The sequence below is a fragment of the Chiroxiphia lanceolata genome, chromosome 8 (genome assembly GCF_009829145.1).
Source record: "Chiroxiphia lanceolata isolate bChiLan1 chromosome 8, bChiLan1.pri, whole genome shotgun sequence".
NCBI lineage: Eukaryota > Metazoa > Chordata > Aves > Passeriformes > Pipridae > Chiroxiphia > Chiroxiphia lanceolata.
In genome coordinates this window covers 22,214,594-22,237,242 of record NC_045644.1, presented here as the reverse complement: position 1 = coordinate 22,237,242, position 22,649 = coordinate 22,214,594, and the positions used below count along the sequence as shown (strand labels likewise).

Here is a 22,649-nt window from a genome sequence, read left to right as displayed (position 1 = left end):
CCCATCATGTTATCTAGGAAATGGTGCTTGTTACAGGATGCATACACAGACACAATGTGACTGAAGAGAATCACAGAGCAAAAACATCTTTATTGCTTTTCTTCTCTTTGAAAAACTGAATATGAATCTTGGAGATGAAGGGGGAAGTCTGTAGACATAATTAATGTCAAAACTCCAGATGAAGATGAATGAACTTCCTTCCTCCATTGAATAAGTACATTTATTCCTCAGAGTAAGACACTATGTATAACAATAAATTGGGAGGGACAGGTTGATAAGCTGGAGGACAGGGCTGTCTGTCATGCAGTGGATCTTCAACAGCCTGGAGAATTAGGCTGGCAGAAAATTTGAAGGTAAATGCAAAGTCATGCAACTAGGATGCAATAAATCCCACACAACAATATAGGTTGAATGCTGACAGGATACCACACAGTTTTCCAGAGAAGGACCTGGAGATACTGGTGGACCAGGCATGGAATAAGAGTCAGTAGTGCACTGCACAGAGAAGGTTAATTCTGGTCTATATGAGCAAGTGTGCAGCCAGGAGGACAAAGGAAGTTATATATCCAGAACAGAGAAAAACCTCTGTTCTGGGCTCCAGACCTTATCTGGAGTTCTGTGCCCAGCTTTGAGCTTTCCATTATAAGGAAGACACTGACACAATGCAGTGAGTCCAGCAGTGGGCCATCCAGGTTATTAGAGAGCTGGAACACTTAACAAATGCAGAAAGGCTTGGATGAACCTTAAGAACAGGTACCTATGGAGAGACCTTCCTGCTTTTTCAAATATCAGATGAAAGTTTACAGAGAAAATGGAGCCAGACTATTCTTGAACACAACGAGGAACAGATACAAGCTGGAGGAAGGAATATTACAACTGAGTATCATTAAAATAATTTCTCCCATGAAAAGTGATCAAACATTTAAACAGTTTGTCCAGAGAGCTTGTGCAACCTCCATCCTTTGTGATGGTATTGAAAGCCACAGAGGGAAATCAAAAAGGATAATGATAGCTATTTTGATCTTATTCTGAGCCAACAAGAAAATATTCTTCAGGGTAGCTGATACCATTTTCATTATTGATTCAGTATCTGGTATCAGAAAATTTAGATATTTGCAGAAATCAGGGAGGGTTGATGTGTGCTGGTAACATCTCAAGAATAAGGCTGACCTGACTGTCTGGCTTTGAAACCTTTAAAAATCATCAGAAGGTAATCAGCAGAGAAATAGAACACAAATTCAAGTCTTGTGGGTTGAGGGTGGAAGAAGAAAGCAAAGGGCCATGCTCAAGATAAATGCATAGAAAATAGTGCTGAATGAAAATATGACAGATAAATTCAAAAGAAATTCTTAAAATGTAAGATATACAGAATTACAGGTATTAGATGACCTTCTCAACAAGTGCAACAGCAAAAGAAAAAAACCTTTTTTCTTTCTCTTGTATAAAATTGAATTAACCCTTTCAATCTGGCTATATGCTGACATCTATCCTCATTAAACACAGTATCACTTGAAGTATATTCCTCATTTGCCAATCAAGTATATGCCTTACATGCCAATCAGCTTGCACACAGGCTTCATAAACAAACTTATTAACCATCTTTTCTCTCCCACATATTTTTTCTCTCCAGAGTAACTGGAAGCTATAAAGTTCAGGAAGAACTACTACATTATTATCTTGCACTTTTTGGCCATAATACAACTGCTGTTCTCTAAAAGTATATTAATAGTGGCCATGCCCAAACTATTGGGCATGGAACTAGACAGTTCCATGCTGTCTAAAACCAATGCCAATTCTTTTATCATTCAAATCACAATTTTTGAAGACCAATACTCCAAACAAATCAGGTGACACACATTGTGGCAACTGTATTTGTATCTTCAGAAAATATTAAAGGTCTCTGACCTGTTATCACTAGTGATGCAGGCAGCACAGGTTCCTGTTGGCTGTTCACTCTGCTCATAATAATGGGCATCCACATGAGCTTCCTCAGCCTTCTTCTTCAAGATCTCTCCAAATTTATCTTTGCCAATGCACCCAAAGAAAGTTGCAGCTTTGTAAGGGCTCTGAATCATCCACTGCAGATTGACAGGAGAAAAAAAAAAACACCAAACAAATAGAAAGTTAACATGCCTGGTATATTATTTTTGCTATTTTTTTCTCTCCACTTGCCATATTTCACTCTGTGCCTACAGAACATTTTGACATACCAAACATTTCTATGCCTGAAGTAAAAAAAAATTTAGTACAGCAAGGGAGGGAAGGGCAGCAAAGAATAAAAAATTTACCCTTAATGATGTCACTGAGCGTTTAATACCTAATGTAAAACCTAAATCATGTAGTTCACTATCAAATAAAGTAGATTAGTATGTTTTTACAAGGTATTTCAAAAGAGGTTCCCTTGCTCAAGGCAGATGCCCCTACATTCACATTCAATCAAGCAGCATGTGGTATCTTCAAAGAAAAATTGTAGAAAATACAAAAGAAAGAAACAAAAATATCCCACAAAAAAACCCCAAACCAAAAACAGTAACAAACAAACAAACAAACAACCCCAAAAAAACAACAAACCCAAACAAACCAAAAGAAATCCCACAAAAACAGAGAGCGCACATAAGGAAAACAATACATTTGAGAAACCAAAGAAACATTATGTAATGTTCAGAATATATATAAAGACTAAAATAGTACTGAAAATAATAATTTGTGTCTACCATTTAATTACATGCAAAAAGGGAAATGCTCTCCATTTATATTGCTAAACCACACATGAAAGTATCTATCTCCAACTTCATTAAGAGCAGTCCCCTCACTTGAATTGTAAAGAAAGAGTGTAGCTGCACAGTGTTGCTACAGTGCCAGATTATTTCATAAAGCTCCTCTTTTATCAACAGAAAATATGTATCATTCAGCTGTAAATGTTGTACATGATGCCATTTTGTACTAAGTTAAAAAATAGCATTTATCAGCAATGTGAAATCAAGTGTGAGCTAAAAAAATAAATGTGAAGAAACAATCACAGGCTCTACTCTGCTGGTGGTGAGTCAACCAACTAAAGTCATTATAATTCACTCTAATTACAGTCAGGAAGCTTATCCCCTCAATCTATAGTATGAATTAAAGACTACATCAATTTTCTGCTATACTAAAATCCTACTTATAATTGTTTCCTAATCAAGATTTAAGTAAATGATAATGTCTCCATTACAAAGCAGCATTAGTGGTAGCTGTGGGTTGTAGAAAGGTCAAGTAACTAGGTTGCAAATACATACTTAGTCACAACTTTATTACTTCCAGCTCCAGAGGGGAGAGAGAGAGACCAAAAAAAAAGAAAAAAAGAAAAATTCTTTAGTCATGTAAAGTCTTCATTAATAAGACAAAGGTGGACAAAGGTTGAAAGGTCTCTTTCTTGCAGCAATTTAATATATATAGAATTTAAGAAGAAAAAGATTGTATCATCAGATGGTGGCAGCGTTCAATCTCTCATCCCTGAAATGCACACTACATATGCTCTCCTAATCTATTCCATACCACTATAATATAAAGTAAAAAAAAACCTCATAAGAGAATTGATACATTTCACACAAGAATATCAACGATACCCTTGTATCTGACACACGTTTGCACATACATAACACACATTTGCACAGTGTTCACTTAGGATGTCTCAGGAACAGTTCTCTTTTATGTATGGAGGTGTGCTTAAGTAGAACAGATTATTTAGCAAGACTAAAAAACTGTTGTGACCTACTGTAAGCAAATAGGGAACAAGTTTCCACACCAATAAGAAGAGAAGTACTGAAGCCTTGTGTCCCATGCAAGCATGCCTTACTGTCAGAATTCACAAGAATTAATAGAGATCACTACGAACAACATTCATCAAAGCACAAAACCACAAAAAATCTTCAAAAAACATAAGACTTTAAACTGCACTTAAGGCTTACAACATTTAATCAAATGACATAACTTTTCCATACTTTATATATAAGTTTGACAATATTTGGAGTGGTAGTAAGTAATATTTCACATACATTTCTGAAAAAAAAAAAGAATTCCTGTTCAAGTATCACAGTTTTGGCTATTGGCAGTAGCTCAGTTTGAATTCAGATGTGATACATGCCACATATAAGCTGTCACAATCCTTATTTTAAATTCATGTCAAGGTATACTTGAAAATCAAAAGTCATGATCTAAGATTTCTTGAGATGAACCTCTGTATATGGTGCAGATCACTTCTTCCATCAGTTGTGGTTCTACCCATATTCATGATTATTTGAAAGACAGGTATTATACGGTGGGGAGATATTCCCAATACATAGATATTCTTTTCGTTTGAGCATCTGAGCTAAGTATAGCAACCGAGGAAGATGGAAAAGTAGTTCAGCAGTATTTCTGGAAAGATTCTCTCATCGCAGATCTCCCGTTACCAATACTCCCAGCTTCTTGGAATTACCTGCTCTTATTCCCACAATAATGCTGGTGAGGTGTTGCGAGTTGCAGAACTCCTCCAAACCGATCCTCCTTTCCTCAGCTAAAAGGCTACATATTAGTAAGAGCAAAACTGGACAGCACATTACAAACCTGAAGAAACTGAACACTAGAAGTATCTCTGTGGTACACCACTGAGGTTGCACCGAGTGGAATGAGTCACAGCAGGCACCTTTTGCATATGTGTGAAAAAACACACTTTTCAAGGCAGACTCTTGAGGATTTTTTTTTTTTTTAATTTTGTTCCAGGATTGGATTTTAAGTTTGAATAACCTGATATAGAAAATCAGGCTTCTCTGGGTTACTTCATGCACTATTGTTATTAGCAACACTTTGGCTACAACACTGTAAATGGGAATGGGAGTCAGTCATCACAAGACGTTTATCATCACGAAGCAGTCATGCAGCATTATAGCCAATACCATGTGAAGGCCAATAACAAACTGCACACATTAATGCCAGGTATATGGTTATATAAACTGAAAATTCATTTTATAGATTTATGTGGAATATAAGATTTAATTGAATGAAAAAGACTCCAGACAGAAACGGAAAATGACCCAGCTCAGCAGGAACCAGCATAATGAGTTAATTATCTAGGGTTTGGCTAGGCAGCAAGGCAGCTACTAACGAACTGCATTGACAGTCTGGTCAAGAGAGGTTGGCACCTGGCCACACCATGAATCCTCACCAGCACCCAAGGGAATTTGAGGCTGCTAATGGCCCAAAGACAAAAGTGTCAAAAGCAGGAACTTATCATGAAAGAACACGACAGCCTCAGGAGTGGGATACCACAAAGGAAACTCAAAACCTGGAGTGGTTTATGAAATCTAATGTGTTTCTCTATCCTAAAGTTTTCTTCTGTCAATGAAGCTTAAACATCAGGTACACACAAGGACAGGCCCTGACCTTTTCAGTTACCATAAACATCTGTGACAGAGAAAGGAGCACGGGAAACAGAACACCTTTCACGTGGTCTCTTGAGTTAAACAGATTGCATTTTCCTTACTTTTTTGTTGTATGCACCCTGGTAAACGTAAAGCAAATATTAATTTTTATTATTTTTTAATTTTATATCTTGTCTTTAGCATAACTCTGCCTTAAAATTCAGCTGTTTCAAAATAAGCATAATCTGAGATTATCATATCGCTACAGGCACATTATTTCTTATGATCAAATACTGAGGCCAGCACTTGTAAAAGAGGCCAGCACCCTGGCTGCTCAAGGACACACTAAAGAGTGACAGAATGCTTCTCTCCTTATTTTCATGAGGCTAACTTGGGCTCACAGTAGTAGGAGTATCTGTTCAAGAGGTTTTTGATGATCAGAGTTAACAGGGTGAACTCTTTGGCAAGCTTTAGCTATCAGAGAAGTGTAAGAACCTTTGTGTTCCCAGGAGTGGGTGGTAATTGCAGAGAACAGCATCATCTTTTCTTGCAAGATGTTGAGATGCCAAGAAAACTTGGTAACAAGAAAAACTTCTGAAGACTCAATTGTGACTTTGTGAGACTGCTTGGAGTGAACTATGTCCCACCCTTTCACATCCTCAGACTCGAAGATGTGGTACACCTATTTCCCACTTCTGTCTGATTAGAAAACAGCTTTTGGAAACAACCTTTCTTCCAGGTTACAGAAGCACTTTTAGAAGCACTTTTAACACTCAAAGTGACTTGACTTTGATTGGATACTCAGTGCTGTCTTTTCAGAACGATATTCAAGATGAGATGACAGAGTTGCCTGACTGGTCCCTCACACCCAAAAAATAAAAAAAAATATGGCCCTTTATATGATGTGAAAGAAACTCAGTGGTCTTACAGAATTAAAGAGAGAGTTCTTTGATTTGAATTTCCCAGGCTTATCCTATTTAGCTTGAGAATGTCATGCTTCTTCTACAGGAGCAGAATCCAGTATCCCCTACCACCACACTTGATCTTCATTCCAAACTTTTCTTTGCTGTTCCTCCAAAGTTTGCTGTAAAGGAGGACCCTATTAATTTATCTCACCAGTCCAGCTGCAAAGACACTTTCCTTGCAAAAGAAGAGTTTGCTACTGTTGGGTCTCAGTACACAATCCCATAAGACTTAAAAAAGAAACATCATATAGATGATACCAGCTTTATAGCCCTCTGACTATAACAAAGATCCTTCAGAAATTATTTCACTTTACTCCAACTCTATGCTTTGCTCTAAGTGCCACTGCTAACTGGACAACACTGAAAACTGGAACAAGGAGGCTGATGAAGACACTCACTACCACATTGTTCTCTGTCTGAACTCCTTAGCTCCTGAATTCATTTTAAAAGTGGCAGCCAGTAGTGCATTTCCACATCTGTCAGTCATCTTAAACTAACAACACCAAAGCATACAAAGCTTTGCTTAGAGTGACATACCTTCTGCACATAGGAGTTTTCAGCTGTAGACTTGAATCCTAAATGCCTAGGAACTGACAACACAACAGGAAGCATTCTGCCCCTTCACAGTGAAGGATCTTCAAAACTCATTAACACTGAATACAGACATCTGAAGTGCATCTGAAGTGGGTTATTTGAAGCTGGACTCTTCTCTGCATGACCTGTCAAATCTGATCTTATTTTAAATTGCAGCTCAGAGAGGAGAGGACTCTAAAGACCTAAAATTAGCTAAGATTTAACAAGCTTGTTAAAATCTAAACTAAACAATGTGAGTAACTACTCATGAAGTGGTTTTTTTTAATAAATCAAAACAGGAACGGAGTGTCTCTTATTTTTATGTTCTAAATTTTAGAATGAGTCCATATACTTTTCAAAAGGATTTGCCAGTCTGTTGTGCCCTTCGATCAATGGTGTCCCTGTTGTGTTCAATCACCACTATATACACAGTCCATTAAAACCCCTTGCAAATATTTTTAGGAATATTTTACATCTTAAAAGACATTAAATCACACCTCACCTTAGGTGATCAGATAAAATGAGAAAATGGTCAATCAAAAGTTAAATCATTATGTATCTTAAAAACACAAAAATCTGACAATATGCAAAACAACCCAAAAAAGACATTAGTATCACTGTTCCAAGGGAGCTCACTTATTTCTTGTGAATGATATGATTCACCTCAAGCTCAACTGGAATGCAATATTCCATTGCCATTACACATACTATATCATTTAAAATCCCTACTGTAGTGGTTAACCCCAGCCAGCAGTTAAGCCTCCAACCAGTCACTCTCTCAATCCTCTCTCCTTGGGGAATAAAAGAGAAAATTGGAAGTGCAACAGTGAAAAAAAAATGCAAGGGTCAAGAAGAAATGATGCAAAGGCATTCGTTCACCACCTCCCACCAGCAGATTGATGCCCAGCCACTCTCTGAGCCATGGCTACATGGAAAAACTCCCTTTCCCTTCCTGCCCCCAGCAGTTTTATTGCTGACCATATTCCATGTGGCCTGGATTATCTCTTTGGTCAGCTGTCCTGACTGTGACCCCTCCCAACCTCTTTCCCACCCTGCAGTCTGCTTGCTGGGCGCAGCGGAGCAAAAAAACAGAGAAGGCTGTGATACTGTGCAAGCCCCGTTCAGCAACGGCTACAATATTGCTGTTTAAACACTGTTTTGGTGACAAACCTAAACCACAGAACTGTATGGGCGTGTATGAAAAAAATTAACTCCATTCCAAGTAGACCTAGGATACCTAACTCCAGAATCACTGTTATGAGATTACAGCAGCAAGACCTTGGAAAACAGATGAGATGCTACAGTTTGTTCCAATCTTTTCTCTTTGCAATCTGTTCTCCTTTTTCTTATATTCATTGACCAACTTCTAAAGATTGCAACAGCTATTATCACATAATGGCCCATATAAGAAAAAAATGGGAAGAGGAAAAAATAAGCTTATCTTTATAAAAGCAGGCTTCCAAAAAGCATGTCCTGTGCAGTAATTCTTCCACCATTAGCTGAAGCTGCCAAATCTTGCATGAGGAAATGATATTGTTAAAATGCATGACAACACCCTCAAGTAACTTCCAGTCAAACGAGATAAAAGTGATAATATTTTTTAAAGGAAAAGACCAGCTAAAGCCTTGCACTGAGACCAATATCTAAATCTTATCAGCATTTGGTTCAACATGTATTAACCAAATCTCTGCACAGGAACATCTATCAGTTTTAATGTAGCGCCACAAGATGCATTTTGCTACAGCTTTTCAAACTAAGATGCCTATCAAAACATTAATCATCCAGGAGCAGCACTTCATTCACGTCTACATTTAAAAACACAAAGTTAACAAACTGCCTCTTAAAGAAATCTATAGTCCAAATAACTATTTTCAGTGCTGCTATTCTTCTGTATTCCATTTCCTATTCCTTATCATTGCTCTTCATCTGCTTGTCCGCTGTTTTATTTTTAGTCTGGTTCGGAAGCTTCTTGCTGTACAAGGAAATACAAGAGTGTTTTCTGTAATTAAACATGTCTAACCATATTCCAAAGTTTCAGTGTGGTCAAAAGCTAACGCTCTCTTTTATTGTAACCCTTAAATATTGGGACCTAACTCTTTACTTCATCACATTCTTATGCTGTACTGATAATGCTACAGTTCTGCCTCAGGTACCTGAAGTGGTGCAGCCTCTCTTCTGATGGTCAGTTTATGTTATCTGAGACCAAAGGAGAATGTCTCCTGCAAGGCCTTAGAAGGCACACAACTGCTCAACTGCTGGCCTTGTATCCCTTCCCCATTTAAGGGCAGGACCTGATACATCAACCAGCTCCTCCTTGTTTGATCTGATGTGTCACTCCCTTTCCCCAACATTTTTGCAGTCCCTTCTCAAAACCACGTAAAAGGTGACAAACCTACAAAACAGGGTTTGTCACACCAGTTTTTCATCACTCCAATGAAGTTACACGAAGGTATCACAACAGTAGGATTCCAAGTTTACTTAGGACTCTTCTGCAGCTGTACACAGTGTATACAACTGTTTATTAAAAAGTTTGCCAATATTACAAAGCTGTGTATGAGGTAAGAAGTAAGAGCACCTTGATCAGTAAAAGAAGAGACTAACTTCCTTGTTGAACACTGTGTGTGAAACAATGAAAAGTATCAAGTACAGTACAACACAAAAGTCTTATTCCTCTATGGTTGGAAGCAGTGGTGCTAAGCCGTAAATGGAAGGATATAAACAACATGAAAATGGAACATCATACTTGGGTTTAGTAAGACAGAGCCATTGGGCAGCTGTATGCTACTGTCAACAATGCCTCAGCCTACTCTACCTGTAACTTCAAAGAGATATAGGGAAGATTGATAAGAGTTTAAAAAATGCCTGAAATTCTCCCGTGTAAACCACTGTATATGTATTCAAATAATAATTTATAAGTGAAGTTGATGCTGTAGCAAAGAGATGTTTTTAGGATATTTTGCGCATGATTTTGCACATGTATAACATTAAAACAAATCTTCCTTTTCAAAACCCATGCATATGTCACCCTCACTCCCCTGCTAGATGATGTGCAGTCTCAATGAACACACCCACACTCAGAAGGGCAGCAAAAAATCCACAAGTGGAGAGACTTCTTTCATTGTCTGGCAGCACAGAATTCATAAAGCACAAACTGTAAACAGCTGCCTATCAGCTTCTATCAGCAGCAGTATCAAAAACAGATGGTAAAGGTCAAGTCAAAGTTTATTGACAATGATGAACTTCGACAACCTCTATTAAATTACTTCTTCCTTTAAGGTGTATGTGATCAAAGCAGCAGAGAGATTTTCACTCAGTCACATAACAAGCTATTTGTTGAGATTGAAACATCTGGTCAATCTCTTCTAACACTGCAATTTCATGCACAGTTAGCAATAGGGTACATTTCTTTTCTTCTTCTTACAGGGTCCATAAGGGTGGCACATATGGCTGATCATTTCATTCAAAAAGGTTTCAATTCCAAGCATTACATACAATTGTTTCTATGCTTTATAGTATTTTAAGTCTACCTACCATCGTTTTCCATCATCACTGCTGTCTGCTCTACTCTTTGCTATAAAAGCCCACAGATATGACAGAGCACTTAAAGCTTAACAGCTTTTGACTACTGGAGTTAGAAAGCAGTTAAGGCAAGGGAGTTTTTAAAGTGGCAGGTCTTCATCTATCTGTTGTCAAGAATTCCCAATGCATTAAACTATTTACCAAAGTTCTAGTAATACAGATTATCATTTTTGTTGTAACAGCAAATCTCCCATTTATAAGGCACCTGAGAGCAATTAGAAATAACTCTTTTTACTAATTTATAAATTATGATGCATTTTACAAACATAACATACATTATATTTCAAGGGAATATGCTAATTATAAAAATACGATGAAACATAGTCCCATTCCTCAATCTGAAATAGCAAAAAGACATAAAATGCTATCTACCCCAAAGGCTGAGAAATGCTTGCCCTTAAAATTATGCATCTATGTTGCCACAGCAACAAGTAGTGAATAATGCAAAATGTACTTCACCCTTCCATTTCTAAATCCCAATCTTTTTGGTCAAAAAAGCAAGGAGGGCTAGTTGCAAGCATGCCTACAGAAAGTACGATTCAACGAATTTTAAGCTACTACTAAATAACCTCCATTTTTATTCAATTAATGGTTGATTTCAACATCTCATACCCACAGTAACTCATTCCACATCTGCATCTGAACCTTAAAAGTTTACCTAGCAGTTAAAGGAAGACACTGATTCCAAATTCCTCAGTATAATTATGCATCATGTCCAGATGTTATATTCAAGGCATAATGGAAGGGTGGTCTGGGAAGGAAGATGGTAGATAATCTCCATGTGGGAAAAATTTAATATTTTTTTATTATTTTAACAAAATGTATTACAGAAGTCACATGTAATTATTTACAGTTGAAAGTAGTGCTTGACAATACCTGAATTTATTGGCACATAGCTCAAACACTCCTGTAAGTTCAAATAATTTTCACAGAGCAGATAATTTAGTTGCCAACTCCTGTGTACTTCTGAAAAAGAACTGCAAATTGCTCTTAAATTTGTTTTTTTCCTGAATTCAATCACTGCTAAGACACTTGACATTTGACTCCCACGATCAGTGTCAGCCTCAGCACTCAACTCCAAGACCTAATTTGGCAGGAGCGAAAGGCAAAGGAAACTTTACATTTACTAGAATGCTGGGTTTGATTCAAAAAAGCCCAAATTTTTGGCTGTTGGCCTAAAAAGAAAAATAACCACAGAATTGGACCTGATGAACTTTATCTTATATTTTGCACAACAGGAAGCATTTTATTCACACTCTAAAATCAAAATGAACAGAAAGAAGAAATGCATACACCAAACACTGAGAAGATGCTTTGCTAGCAACTGTACATCCCTGATCCAGTTAATATTCTTTGAGTAAGGTGTATTTTGAAGTTAATGATTTCCTTTGCCAGTTTCCTCTGAGAAGCTGGAAAGCCCTGACCTGATTGGGATCTCAATTAATCCAGTTTTACATTGATGCAAATTTATTCACTTCAGACTTGTGAGCGATTTATGCAGATGCAAATGGAATCAAATCCATATCTAGTATGACCCTGTATATATTCCCTTTTCATTTGATAATTTATTTTTTACTTTACCTAAAGCAGTATCTGCCAGTATGTGGGTATAGCTTCATTATTTCAATGATTTAAAAAACCTACCCAACATAATCTTCTACAATGCTTTCACTGACCATTACTAAACTGTAATAGTTCAAAAGAACTATGTCAAGGATTGACATCCAGTGCAGGAGATGCTTAAGGGGAACCACTTGAAGAGTTTAATGTAAAATAGGGAAACAATGTCTCATCTGCATTTAAGCACATACAACAGTAAGATGCCAAATGTTGAAAAACAACAATTTATGAAACAGAATATGGACTTCCATCTCTTTCATCTTTTCCATGAACATGGCAAAAAAGAATAAATTATAACCAGAATTCCTCCAAGGATAACAAACTACAGTGATTAAAAAAAAAAGTAAATAGAACTTCACTTTAAAACTATGTTCTTGTTCTAATATTCAAGTTGCAGGAACAGCTCTTTAGTATCTTACTTGTGTACTCAGATTTGCTGAAGATCAGGTAAATTGCCTGACTACAGACAAAACTACAGACAAAAAGAGCATCTCTGAAAATGTGCTTATCTTCTATCCTCCAAATTTGGAATTTTCTAATTTACTTTTTTCTGTATTTTGGAATGCTTGTTATTGATGAAGATTGTACTATGAGGGGAAATGTCAATTCCCAACCTAATTTCAAAAAGGGAGAGATGGAAGGGCTGCCACTGAAAACAGAAAGAAAAAAACCAGAATTAAAAGTATACAGAAGGTACTGTTTTTCAAAACAGTCTTTAGGATATTTCTGTTTCTACTAGCACCATAAGTAGTAACTGTTAAAAAAAAAAAAAGTTAATGAAAAGTCTTGTGGCCAAAATTTGGTGTGATACAGTCTGAGCCTGTACGTGTTATGGAGGACAATCAATGTTATTAAATGAGACAGAAATCTTCAGCTGATGCACTGGGAATACAGTGAATCTGGCAATTGTTATCAATTCTGATTTTATAATACGTCTCATAAAGTATCTCCATCTGAGCACATATAATAGTCCATTTACTTTTTAAAGAAATATTTTCATGTATGCTTTACAGAAGAAGATCTAAAACAGTCTAAGCAAAAATATCATTCAACAAACTGTTGTTTTCTGTTCAGGGACATTTACTGCTTTCAGCAGCATCAGGGAAGCCAACAACCCCATACCTTGCTTGCATTGGCTGCAGGAAATGATAATTGTAAACTCTGAAGATCCAACATATTAGACAGCATGTACTTCACCTGAAACCCTCGCTGCATATGTGCTAATTGATTTGGATCTAGAACTATCATATTATTACTTTGTTACTTTGTTTTGTCATTTTCTGTACAGCACAAAATCTATTATATTGGAAGTGCACAACTATAAATGTATTTAACTCAACATCTCAGGAAAACTAAAATCAAGTAATATTGGACTAAAAATATCTTGAGATACTTTATTTCTCAGGAAGATAAAAACTGCAACATCATTTTAAGGATTCCGCCTGGAGTTTTTGGATATTATCATTATTATTAGCTGTTCTACTAGTATTAATTACATCATTACATGATTTCCCATGGATAACAACTTGTAATTCCATCTACTTGGTCTTACAGAGGAGCACAGTAGATTAGGAGGCTGTCAAGATGATAAAATGACAACAAATGCAAATTTGTTTTCTTAATACAGCATGCAAGACTTGGAAACGCTACTTAAAACAAAAGCAGCAAACTAGCTTCAGGCCCTGAATGCATGCTTCAGGCAATGAAAGTACAAAAAAAGCTAATACATTAGAATATCTGAATCAAAAACAATGAAAAAATTCTATCTAAACTTCATTAAAAAGAGAATCTGTCAATAAATCAACTGAAAGATGACAAGTATCAATATTTAAACACACCAGCTCTAATGAACATAAAACTGTTTCCTTCATGCAAAAGCTAACAAGTTATGATACAAAAGGTTAACTCATTAGTCCCTATTTTTAATTTTCCAGAACAAATTCCTAAGCATTTCAGATACTTTTAAACTAAAAGCCTATTTTCTGCTCATACTTATTTTGATGGAATCTGACTGATATCAGAGGGATTATACCAGTACGGATTAAAAGAGAATGTGGTCCTATTATCTTAATTCTGTTGGTAAACTGTTGTTATAGATAGTGTATGACTATACAAAATGAAGTCCTCAGGACAGAAATACGTTACTGTATCAGTGGGCTGTGAGGACACTCGTTAGGAACCATAAAACAATTTGAAACCAAACAGACCAGATCAATGCCAGAGGCTGTCATGAAAGTACTGCCCAGGTAAATGACTTCAAAGGCAGCATCAACACTTTTTATTTCCATGAAAAACATGTTTCTTTTTACCAGTTCAGGTACAAAAACCTCTTCTATAAAACCAAAGCAATTTTGTACTATAAAAAGCAAGTTGAAATTAAGTTAGACCATCAAGGTATTAACATGACATAACTCACATTTTGGAAAATGCAGTATTATCCCCAGTTATTTTTATTAATATGGCAACATGATTACTCTTATTTTCAGACAGTCTAAAACAGGACTGGACAAATTGCTACTGAAAGCTAAAAGCCACCTATGGTCAGGGTGGGTTCTCTCTCTAAGGTCTCACTCTCTAGGGAGTATTGTCACCTCATCACATCATCTGACTAGGGACTAGTTACTATCAATGCCATTGCTTCTATTTTTATAATTATTATTTACCCTTTCTTTCACCATTTTCCAGAAAAACAAATGTAGCTGTCACACAAGAAGAGACTGATTTTTGTGAGGTTGAAATCTGTTATGCCCTAGGTTTCACACTGAACGAAATTTCAGAGGAGCAAGACCACCATCATCAAATTCTCAGAGTGCCTGACAAGTATTTACAACATTTAAATTCAGCCTACTAATGCTAGTATTTCTGTTGATGAAATACAATATGGTAATGAAGAGTCTTCAGACCTCTCCAGTTTTCTCCTGGAAGTGCATATCCACTTAAAATTTTGCTATACAGTAAACTCCATAGAGCAGACAAGAATTCTCTCTCTTCATTCTGTTTTTATGGACCACTGTGATTCCTTTTAGATCACATGAATACCCACAGACAAACACAAGGCAAATACTGAGCAATATCCTCCTCTAAAGGGTAGGTTAGAAATGAACCCACATTCAGCAAGTTCAAGTCGACCTCTTTAGTAGCAGCTCCTATTTCACTACACCCCCAAACCAATAGAAAGTTACAAAGGAAACAAGTGTGACCAGCTTACAGGTAACCTTTGTTCAGACACCAGTGTGTCATGCCTGGTGTGTCTAAATCCAGATTTATTAATTCTTCAGGTTGCTCCCTCAAACAGGAGAAATAATTATCATAGTGAAGATTCCTTCTAGATTTCATGATACTAAAAGCTCATTCTTTAGCAGCAATATTTTTGATGAGCTATCTCTCCACAACAGAGCCCCAGCATGGTGTCTTCTAGAACCTTTTACACACCAGCCAAAATACGGACTTGATTTTCCAAAATTTATTTGTTAAAATCTCACTCTAACCCAGTATTTTAACATTTTGGAAAGTTTATGGTGACAAATGCAGGAAAACAATGCTGTTACAATCATTCCTGCAATTAAATATGACTTACAGTATTAATCACGTCAACTTTTCCTTTTTTTCCTCTGCTAAAAGCCAAAAGCAGCACTCTTAAGTGAAGGAATTGTATCCAATTTCCTCTCTAATCCATTACCCACTTCAACAGTTGCTCAAATCTGAACAAAAGATAACAATGTTAAAAAATGAGAGCTAGAAATACATCAAAACAGAGCTCATGGACTGTTTTGGAATGAGGCTTTAAAAAGACAACAATTCTACAGCACTGTAAGGTTGCCCATTCAGAAGATATCAGTGTAGAATGCTGTGAAACTCCTTTTAACCCCGACCTTACCAGAGATCACACACAATGAGCCAACTCCAGGTTGGCTCCAGGTTACATTAAGCTAAGCTCCCTCACCCCCACCCCCCCAAAATATCAAAACCAAACAACAAAAATTCCCAAGCCAACCAAACAACAACCAAAACAAACCTCAACAGTGGTACAGAAGTCTAAGTTTATTCCACAAATGCTTTGAACTCCTTTAAAATCAAAACAAACACAAAAATCCTCTGAAACTGTTACTAAATTGTCTGTCCATATCACTGCCAGTTTGCCCATACCAAGTTTAGATCAGCAGATTGTATTCCTGTACACTGAGAAAGAACTAAAACAGAGAACAGAAATTTCAGGGAGAATTCTACAGCACAGCAATGAATTGTGACAACTGGCAGTGTGCAACGAGGGATCCCACTTAGAGAATATTAATAACCTCTGTCAAATCTGTAGAAATCAGCTGATTTATGGAACTCAAGAGTTCAATGCTGCACATGAAATTTCTATTGAGAGAAAACTCCAGTGTTTTGTTGAGATGTAAACTATTTTAAAATAAGGAAGCAGTTATAACTACCGCACACGATTGAGCATTATATAAGCATTCAATATTTTATTTTGTCACTTTAACAGCTTAAGTACATCTCAAGATGTACCTTCTTTATTGTAATACACAGCTTTTGTACAATCACCTCTTTATGGCAAAGGAGTAGTTTTTGCTCACTTACTTTTGCTCACTAGAAGACTATGTTGACCCAGCTGATTTCCTCTGAAAAATTCTACTTTTCTGTCTGGGAGAGTACACCACCCCGAAACTTCCTACTGTAGCTATTTGGAAAACAATCACCAATTGTTCTCCCTTGAACGACCTATTATTCTAAGTCAAGGTCTTCTTGTACTGTAGTAATGAAACAAATGTACCTGGAAGAAAACCAAGCTGTTGTTACCATTACGCAGGCAAAATTTGTTCACAATAAATTGTTCCCAGGTATGTATATAAAACTGTGCTGCTTTCATTAGGGCACATAAAATCTTCAGCATAGTCCTAGAAATTTAAATGAAAGGTGAGCACTGAGAAGGCATTACGAAGCAATTTACACTTCTGTGTTTTGTACCAAACTCCAGTAAAAGCCTAAAATTTGGTTCAGAAAAGACAACAGATAATAAAGGACTAAAACATTTACCTTACTATTCCGTTTTCATACCAAAAGAAAAGACATTCGGCTTATTCAGAAATAGCAAAAATACTCACCTAACCCAAGCAATAAATACTATATATTCAACCATTATCATCTGTGCTATTTATTGCATTCTGAAGACAATGTCTCCCACAAAGCTCAGTAAAGACGGAATTGCACCTAGTACTCTGAAAACAAAATGAGTTCAGGCTGGACATCAGGAAGAATTTTTTCACTGGAAGGGTGGTTAAGCATTTGAACGGGCTGCCCTGGGAGGTGGTGGAATCACCATCCCTGGAGATGTCCAAGGAACAACTGGATGTAGTACTTAGAGCTGTGGTGTGGTTGTCAAGGGAGTGTTTGGTGAAAGGTTGGACTCCATCTCAGAGGTCTTTTCCAACCATAATGATTCTGTGATTCTAAATACCCAGTCTGAGATCTGGATCACCTTCTACATGCACTCTAATAGGAACTACTGGTTATCTCCTACACAAATTGTCAGGTGCTACAGCATGTTGTGAAAAATAAAAAAAAATTTTAAGCCACTCTATCTACAAATACTTCCCCTCCCCACCTCACCCCCGATCATCATAGCTGCACTCAACAAGGCATTCACATTTATTTTCAGACATTATTTAAAGTAATAGATGCATTGTGGACAGAAGAGCAGGTTACACAATTTTCAGAACAGTCAAAATAAGTGGATTAGTTTCTGTTGCATAGTCGGGCCAAACAAGAACCATTCTAAGAGACAAAAACAAGAGCTATTCTAAGAGCCAAACAAGAAAACAAGAACCCCAACTACCCCTAAGTATGTGACTCAACATACAAAGAATAGAAAAAACAAATACAACATTATTAACAGCAAATGAAGCAGAAGAAGGGGTTTGAATACATAACTCAGCGGTCCTCTTAATTAAAGTTCTCAAAGTATTTCTGCGAGTAATTTTTCATGAGGTTATTATAATCATGTTAGATGTCAAAATGGCTGACAGAAACAAGTCAGATTTTTCATTATAAGGAAACTTCAAAAAAGCTCTCATTTCAGCTTATTTAATTGCACAAATAAAATAAGGCTTTTTTACATCTTACAGAATCAGTAATGAAATTTTACTACTTTTGTTATGCTATAAATTCAATAATCATACAGCAAGTATTCAAAAACTAACTGATCTTCTAATAGCTCTGCCTCAGCAAATCAATAGGTGTCTGCACAGTACAAAGTAAACTAGTCTATCACTCTAATAGTTTTTTTTTCCTTTGAGTCTAATGATCACATTTCAGTAACCAACCAACCAAACACAGCTCAATTAATTCCTTTACCTCATTGAGAAGTTATTCTTCTCTTGACATTCAGGCATAACTCCCATTAATGTTAATGGAAGTTATGCATGTTTATCACAGTGACAATGAACTCTTTTAGATACACAGTACAGAATACGCAGGCAAGTGTGAAGATGCTTTGATAATACACTGCACTTCCCAACTCCAGCACAGAAAAGTTGTGTGCTTCAGAACCTGAGCTATTTAGTCACAGCAGAGAGAGCTCTGAGTGGAGATAGTCATCACAGCTGTTGAGAACTACTTCTGTTTGCTTGTTTTAAACAGCTTAACTCTTTAATTTGAGGGTCATACAGAGAAACACTGAAGAGGAAAAAATGTGTCCACGTTAAGCTATTTAGATAAAATAGCTTAAATTTAAGATATTAGAGAGTGTCCAAAAAAGGGCTACGAAAATGGTGAAGGGCCTTGAGGAGAAGCCATACAAGGAGCATCTGAGGTCATTTGGTCTTTCCAGCCTGGAGAAGACTGAGGGGAGACCTCATGGCATTCTACAACTTCCTTGTGAGGGGAAGTGGAAGGACAGGCACTGATCTCCTCCCTCCTGTGACCAGCGACAGGACTTGAGAGAACGGCATCAAGCTGAGTCAGGGGAGGTTTAGGTTGGATATCAGGAAAAGGTTTTTCACTCAGAAGATGGTTGGGCACTGGAACAGTCTCCCCAGGGAAGTGGTCACAGCACCAAGGTTGACAGAGTTGAAGAAGCGCTGGGATAATGCTCTCAGGCACAGGGTGTGGGTTGTCCCGTGCAGGGCTCAATGATCCTTGTGGGTCTTTTGCAAATCAGGATATTCTATGATTTGATGAACTTTGAAAGTGTTAAGAAAACACATCTTGTAACTTACAAGAATAGGAAAAAAATCATATGATGGGACAAAAGGGACAATATTTACAGGTGGGTGGATCTGCAGTTCTGAGAACAAATCACCAGTGCAACACACATACAGAATAAAGTCTTGAGGAAGAGGTAGATGTGGTGCTGAGGGGAAGAAGCTGCAGTGATTTACCATATGAAGAGAAGACTGAGCAGATTAAGATGTCATAATGTTCTACACACTTAAAATAATGAAATTTTAAGAGTTTGACACTGAATTTAATTTGGTTAATGGAAGCTTACCTGCAACTATCCCATATTTTGTTTTTAATCTGCAATTTATGCTATCTTTTTATCCATTTATTATTTCTTCAATCTGGAATACCGGGTAGAATAAAACAAAGCTATACAGTGGGTGAAAAATTGTGCCTTTAGATTACTTAAACTTAAGTTTTCATAATAAATTATACCTAATAGATTTTTAAATACTTCATAAAAACTGTGACACCCATGTTCAATTTTACAGTTACAGTTTGTATAATCTGAACTCTAGTTATTTTTAAAACACTGAATAGAAGACTGGATTGTTTCAGCCACAAAAGGAAAGTTTCTTTGAAAGACTGCCAAAAATACTTTCATAGCTGATATGTAGTTGACACATTAACCTGCTAAATGTTTGTGGAAGTATTAATGACTAAGCAAGGGATATCAAAGACAGTGAATAAAAGAACAAACAGCTGCCAGCACTTTGCATTCCATTCTGTTATCATAGCTCATATGATTGGCAAAGGAAGTTACACCTACTTTATAATAATAATACTACATTTGGCAAAGACTTCTAGATGGAAGTATTCCAGCACTCAATTTTCCAAAAGGTGTTGTATGATTCATTAGAAAGATCAAAATAAAATATACTACTATAGTAACTGCAATACTTCAGAGAACTATAAAAATAATGCATCAAGGTCAGCAGCCTGCTAAGATATATAATCAGTATTATTTTTACTCTGATATACTTTTTATTATTATCTGATTTTGATCCAGTTGAAAGTGTTCAGTTTAAATATATATTAATGGCCAATTGACTTGGTGCTGAACATTTTACTGAAGAATGGTTTTTTTGGATACTATGATAGCATAAGAGTCCTATTTTAAATACTCCATTCTACAGAAGTAATGACTGGAAATATTAAAAATTTCAGTGGACTACCCACTGAAAAAACATGGAAATTAACATTTAAGAGCTACTTACGGCTTTCAAAATCCCCCAAAGATCCCAAGTTCCGTAAAAAGCCAATAAAATGTGAAGTTTCTACTTTACTTTTATTATTGGTCTAGTAATTACTCAGTGTAAAATGATTCATAGATGTCTACGATGATCAATATTTAAAACTTACATTAATTTTTATCCAGTATGCTAATCTTGACAATATCTTTGCTTATATCTTCAACATTTAGTAGATTTCAAGTACTGATTGTGAACAGGTGACATTTAAAAAAAAAAAAAAACCACCCAGTTTCAGAATCTGTTGCAAACCTGTTGATTACAGAATCATTATTATAGAGATGACAGGAAGTGTCACCATAAACCAGAAAACATTATACAAAAGTTGACCTTAAATCCACTGCGGTTACTAAACAGATTAAATTAGTCAGATATAAGTGGTTTAACAGACTATAAATACAAATTATATAAAATGTACACTCAAGTAATACAAGGAGTTTGTGTCCGGCAGGCGAACGTATATACTAAAAGTTGCTCACATAAAAGTAATTTTTAAAATTAAATCTTTAAATTTTAAAAAGATTACTTTTAAAATGTGAAAACACTAGTTAAACATGCTGTCACAAAGTTCACGAAAAATCTTTTTAAAATCTTTCTTTATGGAACTTCTAATATGAATGAGCATTCAGAAACTGTCTTCAGTTTCTGAATGCTGTCTTTTTCTGACTCACAGTATAAATAGAATCACAGTATCATAAATATTTAAGTAAATGAATAAACAAAAAATTCCCAGGGGGAAAAAATATTTGTTTCATGTACTTATTTTTCAATACCTTCCTGTTAGGAAGCAAGAGTCTAGGGATCTCTTATCCACAAAAGCACTATCATCCCAATGTGCTTAATTAGCTCTTGATTGGGAACTAGACAGGAGAGTAATAATGAGCTACATATATTTATTCTACTTCACTGTTTACACCATGCACGTTTACTAATGTAAAAATTGATAAAATGACAATTCATATTCAAACACAAGGCATCAAACAAAATGGGAGACAGCTTTACTCCTTGCTGAAATGAATCAATCCCTCCTTTCATCAAGAAAATGCGCAGGCTCCCCTCTTGGATAAGCAAAAAGCACAGTGAGTTTACGAGGGACTGAATTTGATGTCTCTGGAAGACTTCACAAGCCACAGTAACACTAATCTTCATGGGAGAAGTTGGCTCAGCACAATCAGATGTTCAGGTCTGTGCATGAAGAGGTTGCCAGCTCTCTTACTCCCACCTTCGCTGCACACTCCTGTGTGCCTGTGCCTGTGCAGACCAGCTCCAACAAGGGCTTCTGGAGTTTCTCCCAGAGAAGCAGTAACCACTTTTTGGGTATGTATTTACATAATAATTGTTCATTATACTGTGCCCAACAGCTGCCTCTATTTTGCATTTTGCTTTCCTACTAGTTTTCACTTACACTTCACATGCCTTGTTTTCTGCCTGTATTCCAACCCTGCAGCACAACATAATGAGCATTTTGGGTAGGGATGCACATAATTTCAGGTGGCTGCTTCATAATGAGCACTCTAAAATAAAAGTCATGTTCACCTGCCCTGCCAACTTCTTGACCACCATCCCAAACCCTAAAAAACAAGAGTATTTCCTTAAACAATTTATTTAACTTTTAAAAAAACTAAAAAAAGAAAAAACTGCCCAAAGTAAACCTGTGAAGACTTTACACCACGCACTACCAAAATTTTATCTCTGCACTTAGGAAAGCTTTGGAAGTGTTTACTTCCAAAACAGATAAATAACATCCATTTCAGGATAAAAATTATGTTCCAGATCAAAAACTTAAAAAACAGCATTGTTCTACTAAGGAAAACCATCAATCTGTCATTTAATTAAGACTATTACAAATTTACATAGTTGGTGAAGTAAGAACATGAAAAACATGCACAGAGAATTTTCAATCCAGCTGTTAGAAACATGATCAAGTACTTCAAGTACCATTTCTTACAGACAATGTCTGCTTCAGAGACTTACAGCTTTTTGCCCACAGGTATTAATTGGCATCTATAAAAAATTATATGATACAACAGATTGACTACTGAAACACCATGTACTGCAAATAT

The 22,649-nt window shown here is 36.4% G+C and overlaps 1 protein-coding gene across 3 annotated transcripts in view; it reads right to left on the bottom strand.

Annotated features, from left to right (window-relative positions):
* The window catches only part of ADK (adenosine kinase), a 278,700-nt gene that overhangs the window by 151,210 nt on the left and 104,841 nt on the right, over positions 1–22,649 (bottom strand). For all 3 annotated transcript variants that reach the window (XM_032694367.1, XM_032694368.1, XM_032694369.1), the window contains exon 5: positions 1,906–2,078. In XM_032694367.1, the coding sequence (XP_032550258.1) occupies positions 1,906–2,078 (173 nt within the window). The remainder of the gene's footprint in view (positions 1–1,905; positions 2,079–22,649) is intronic.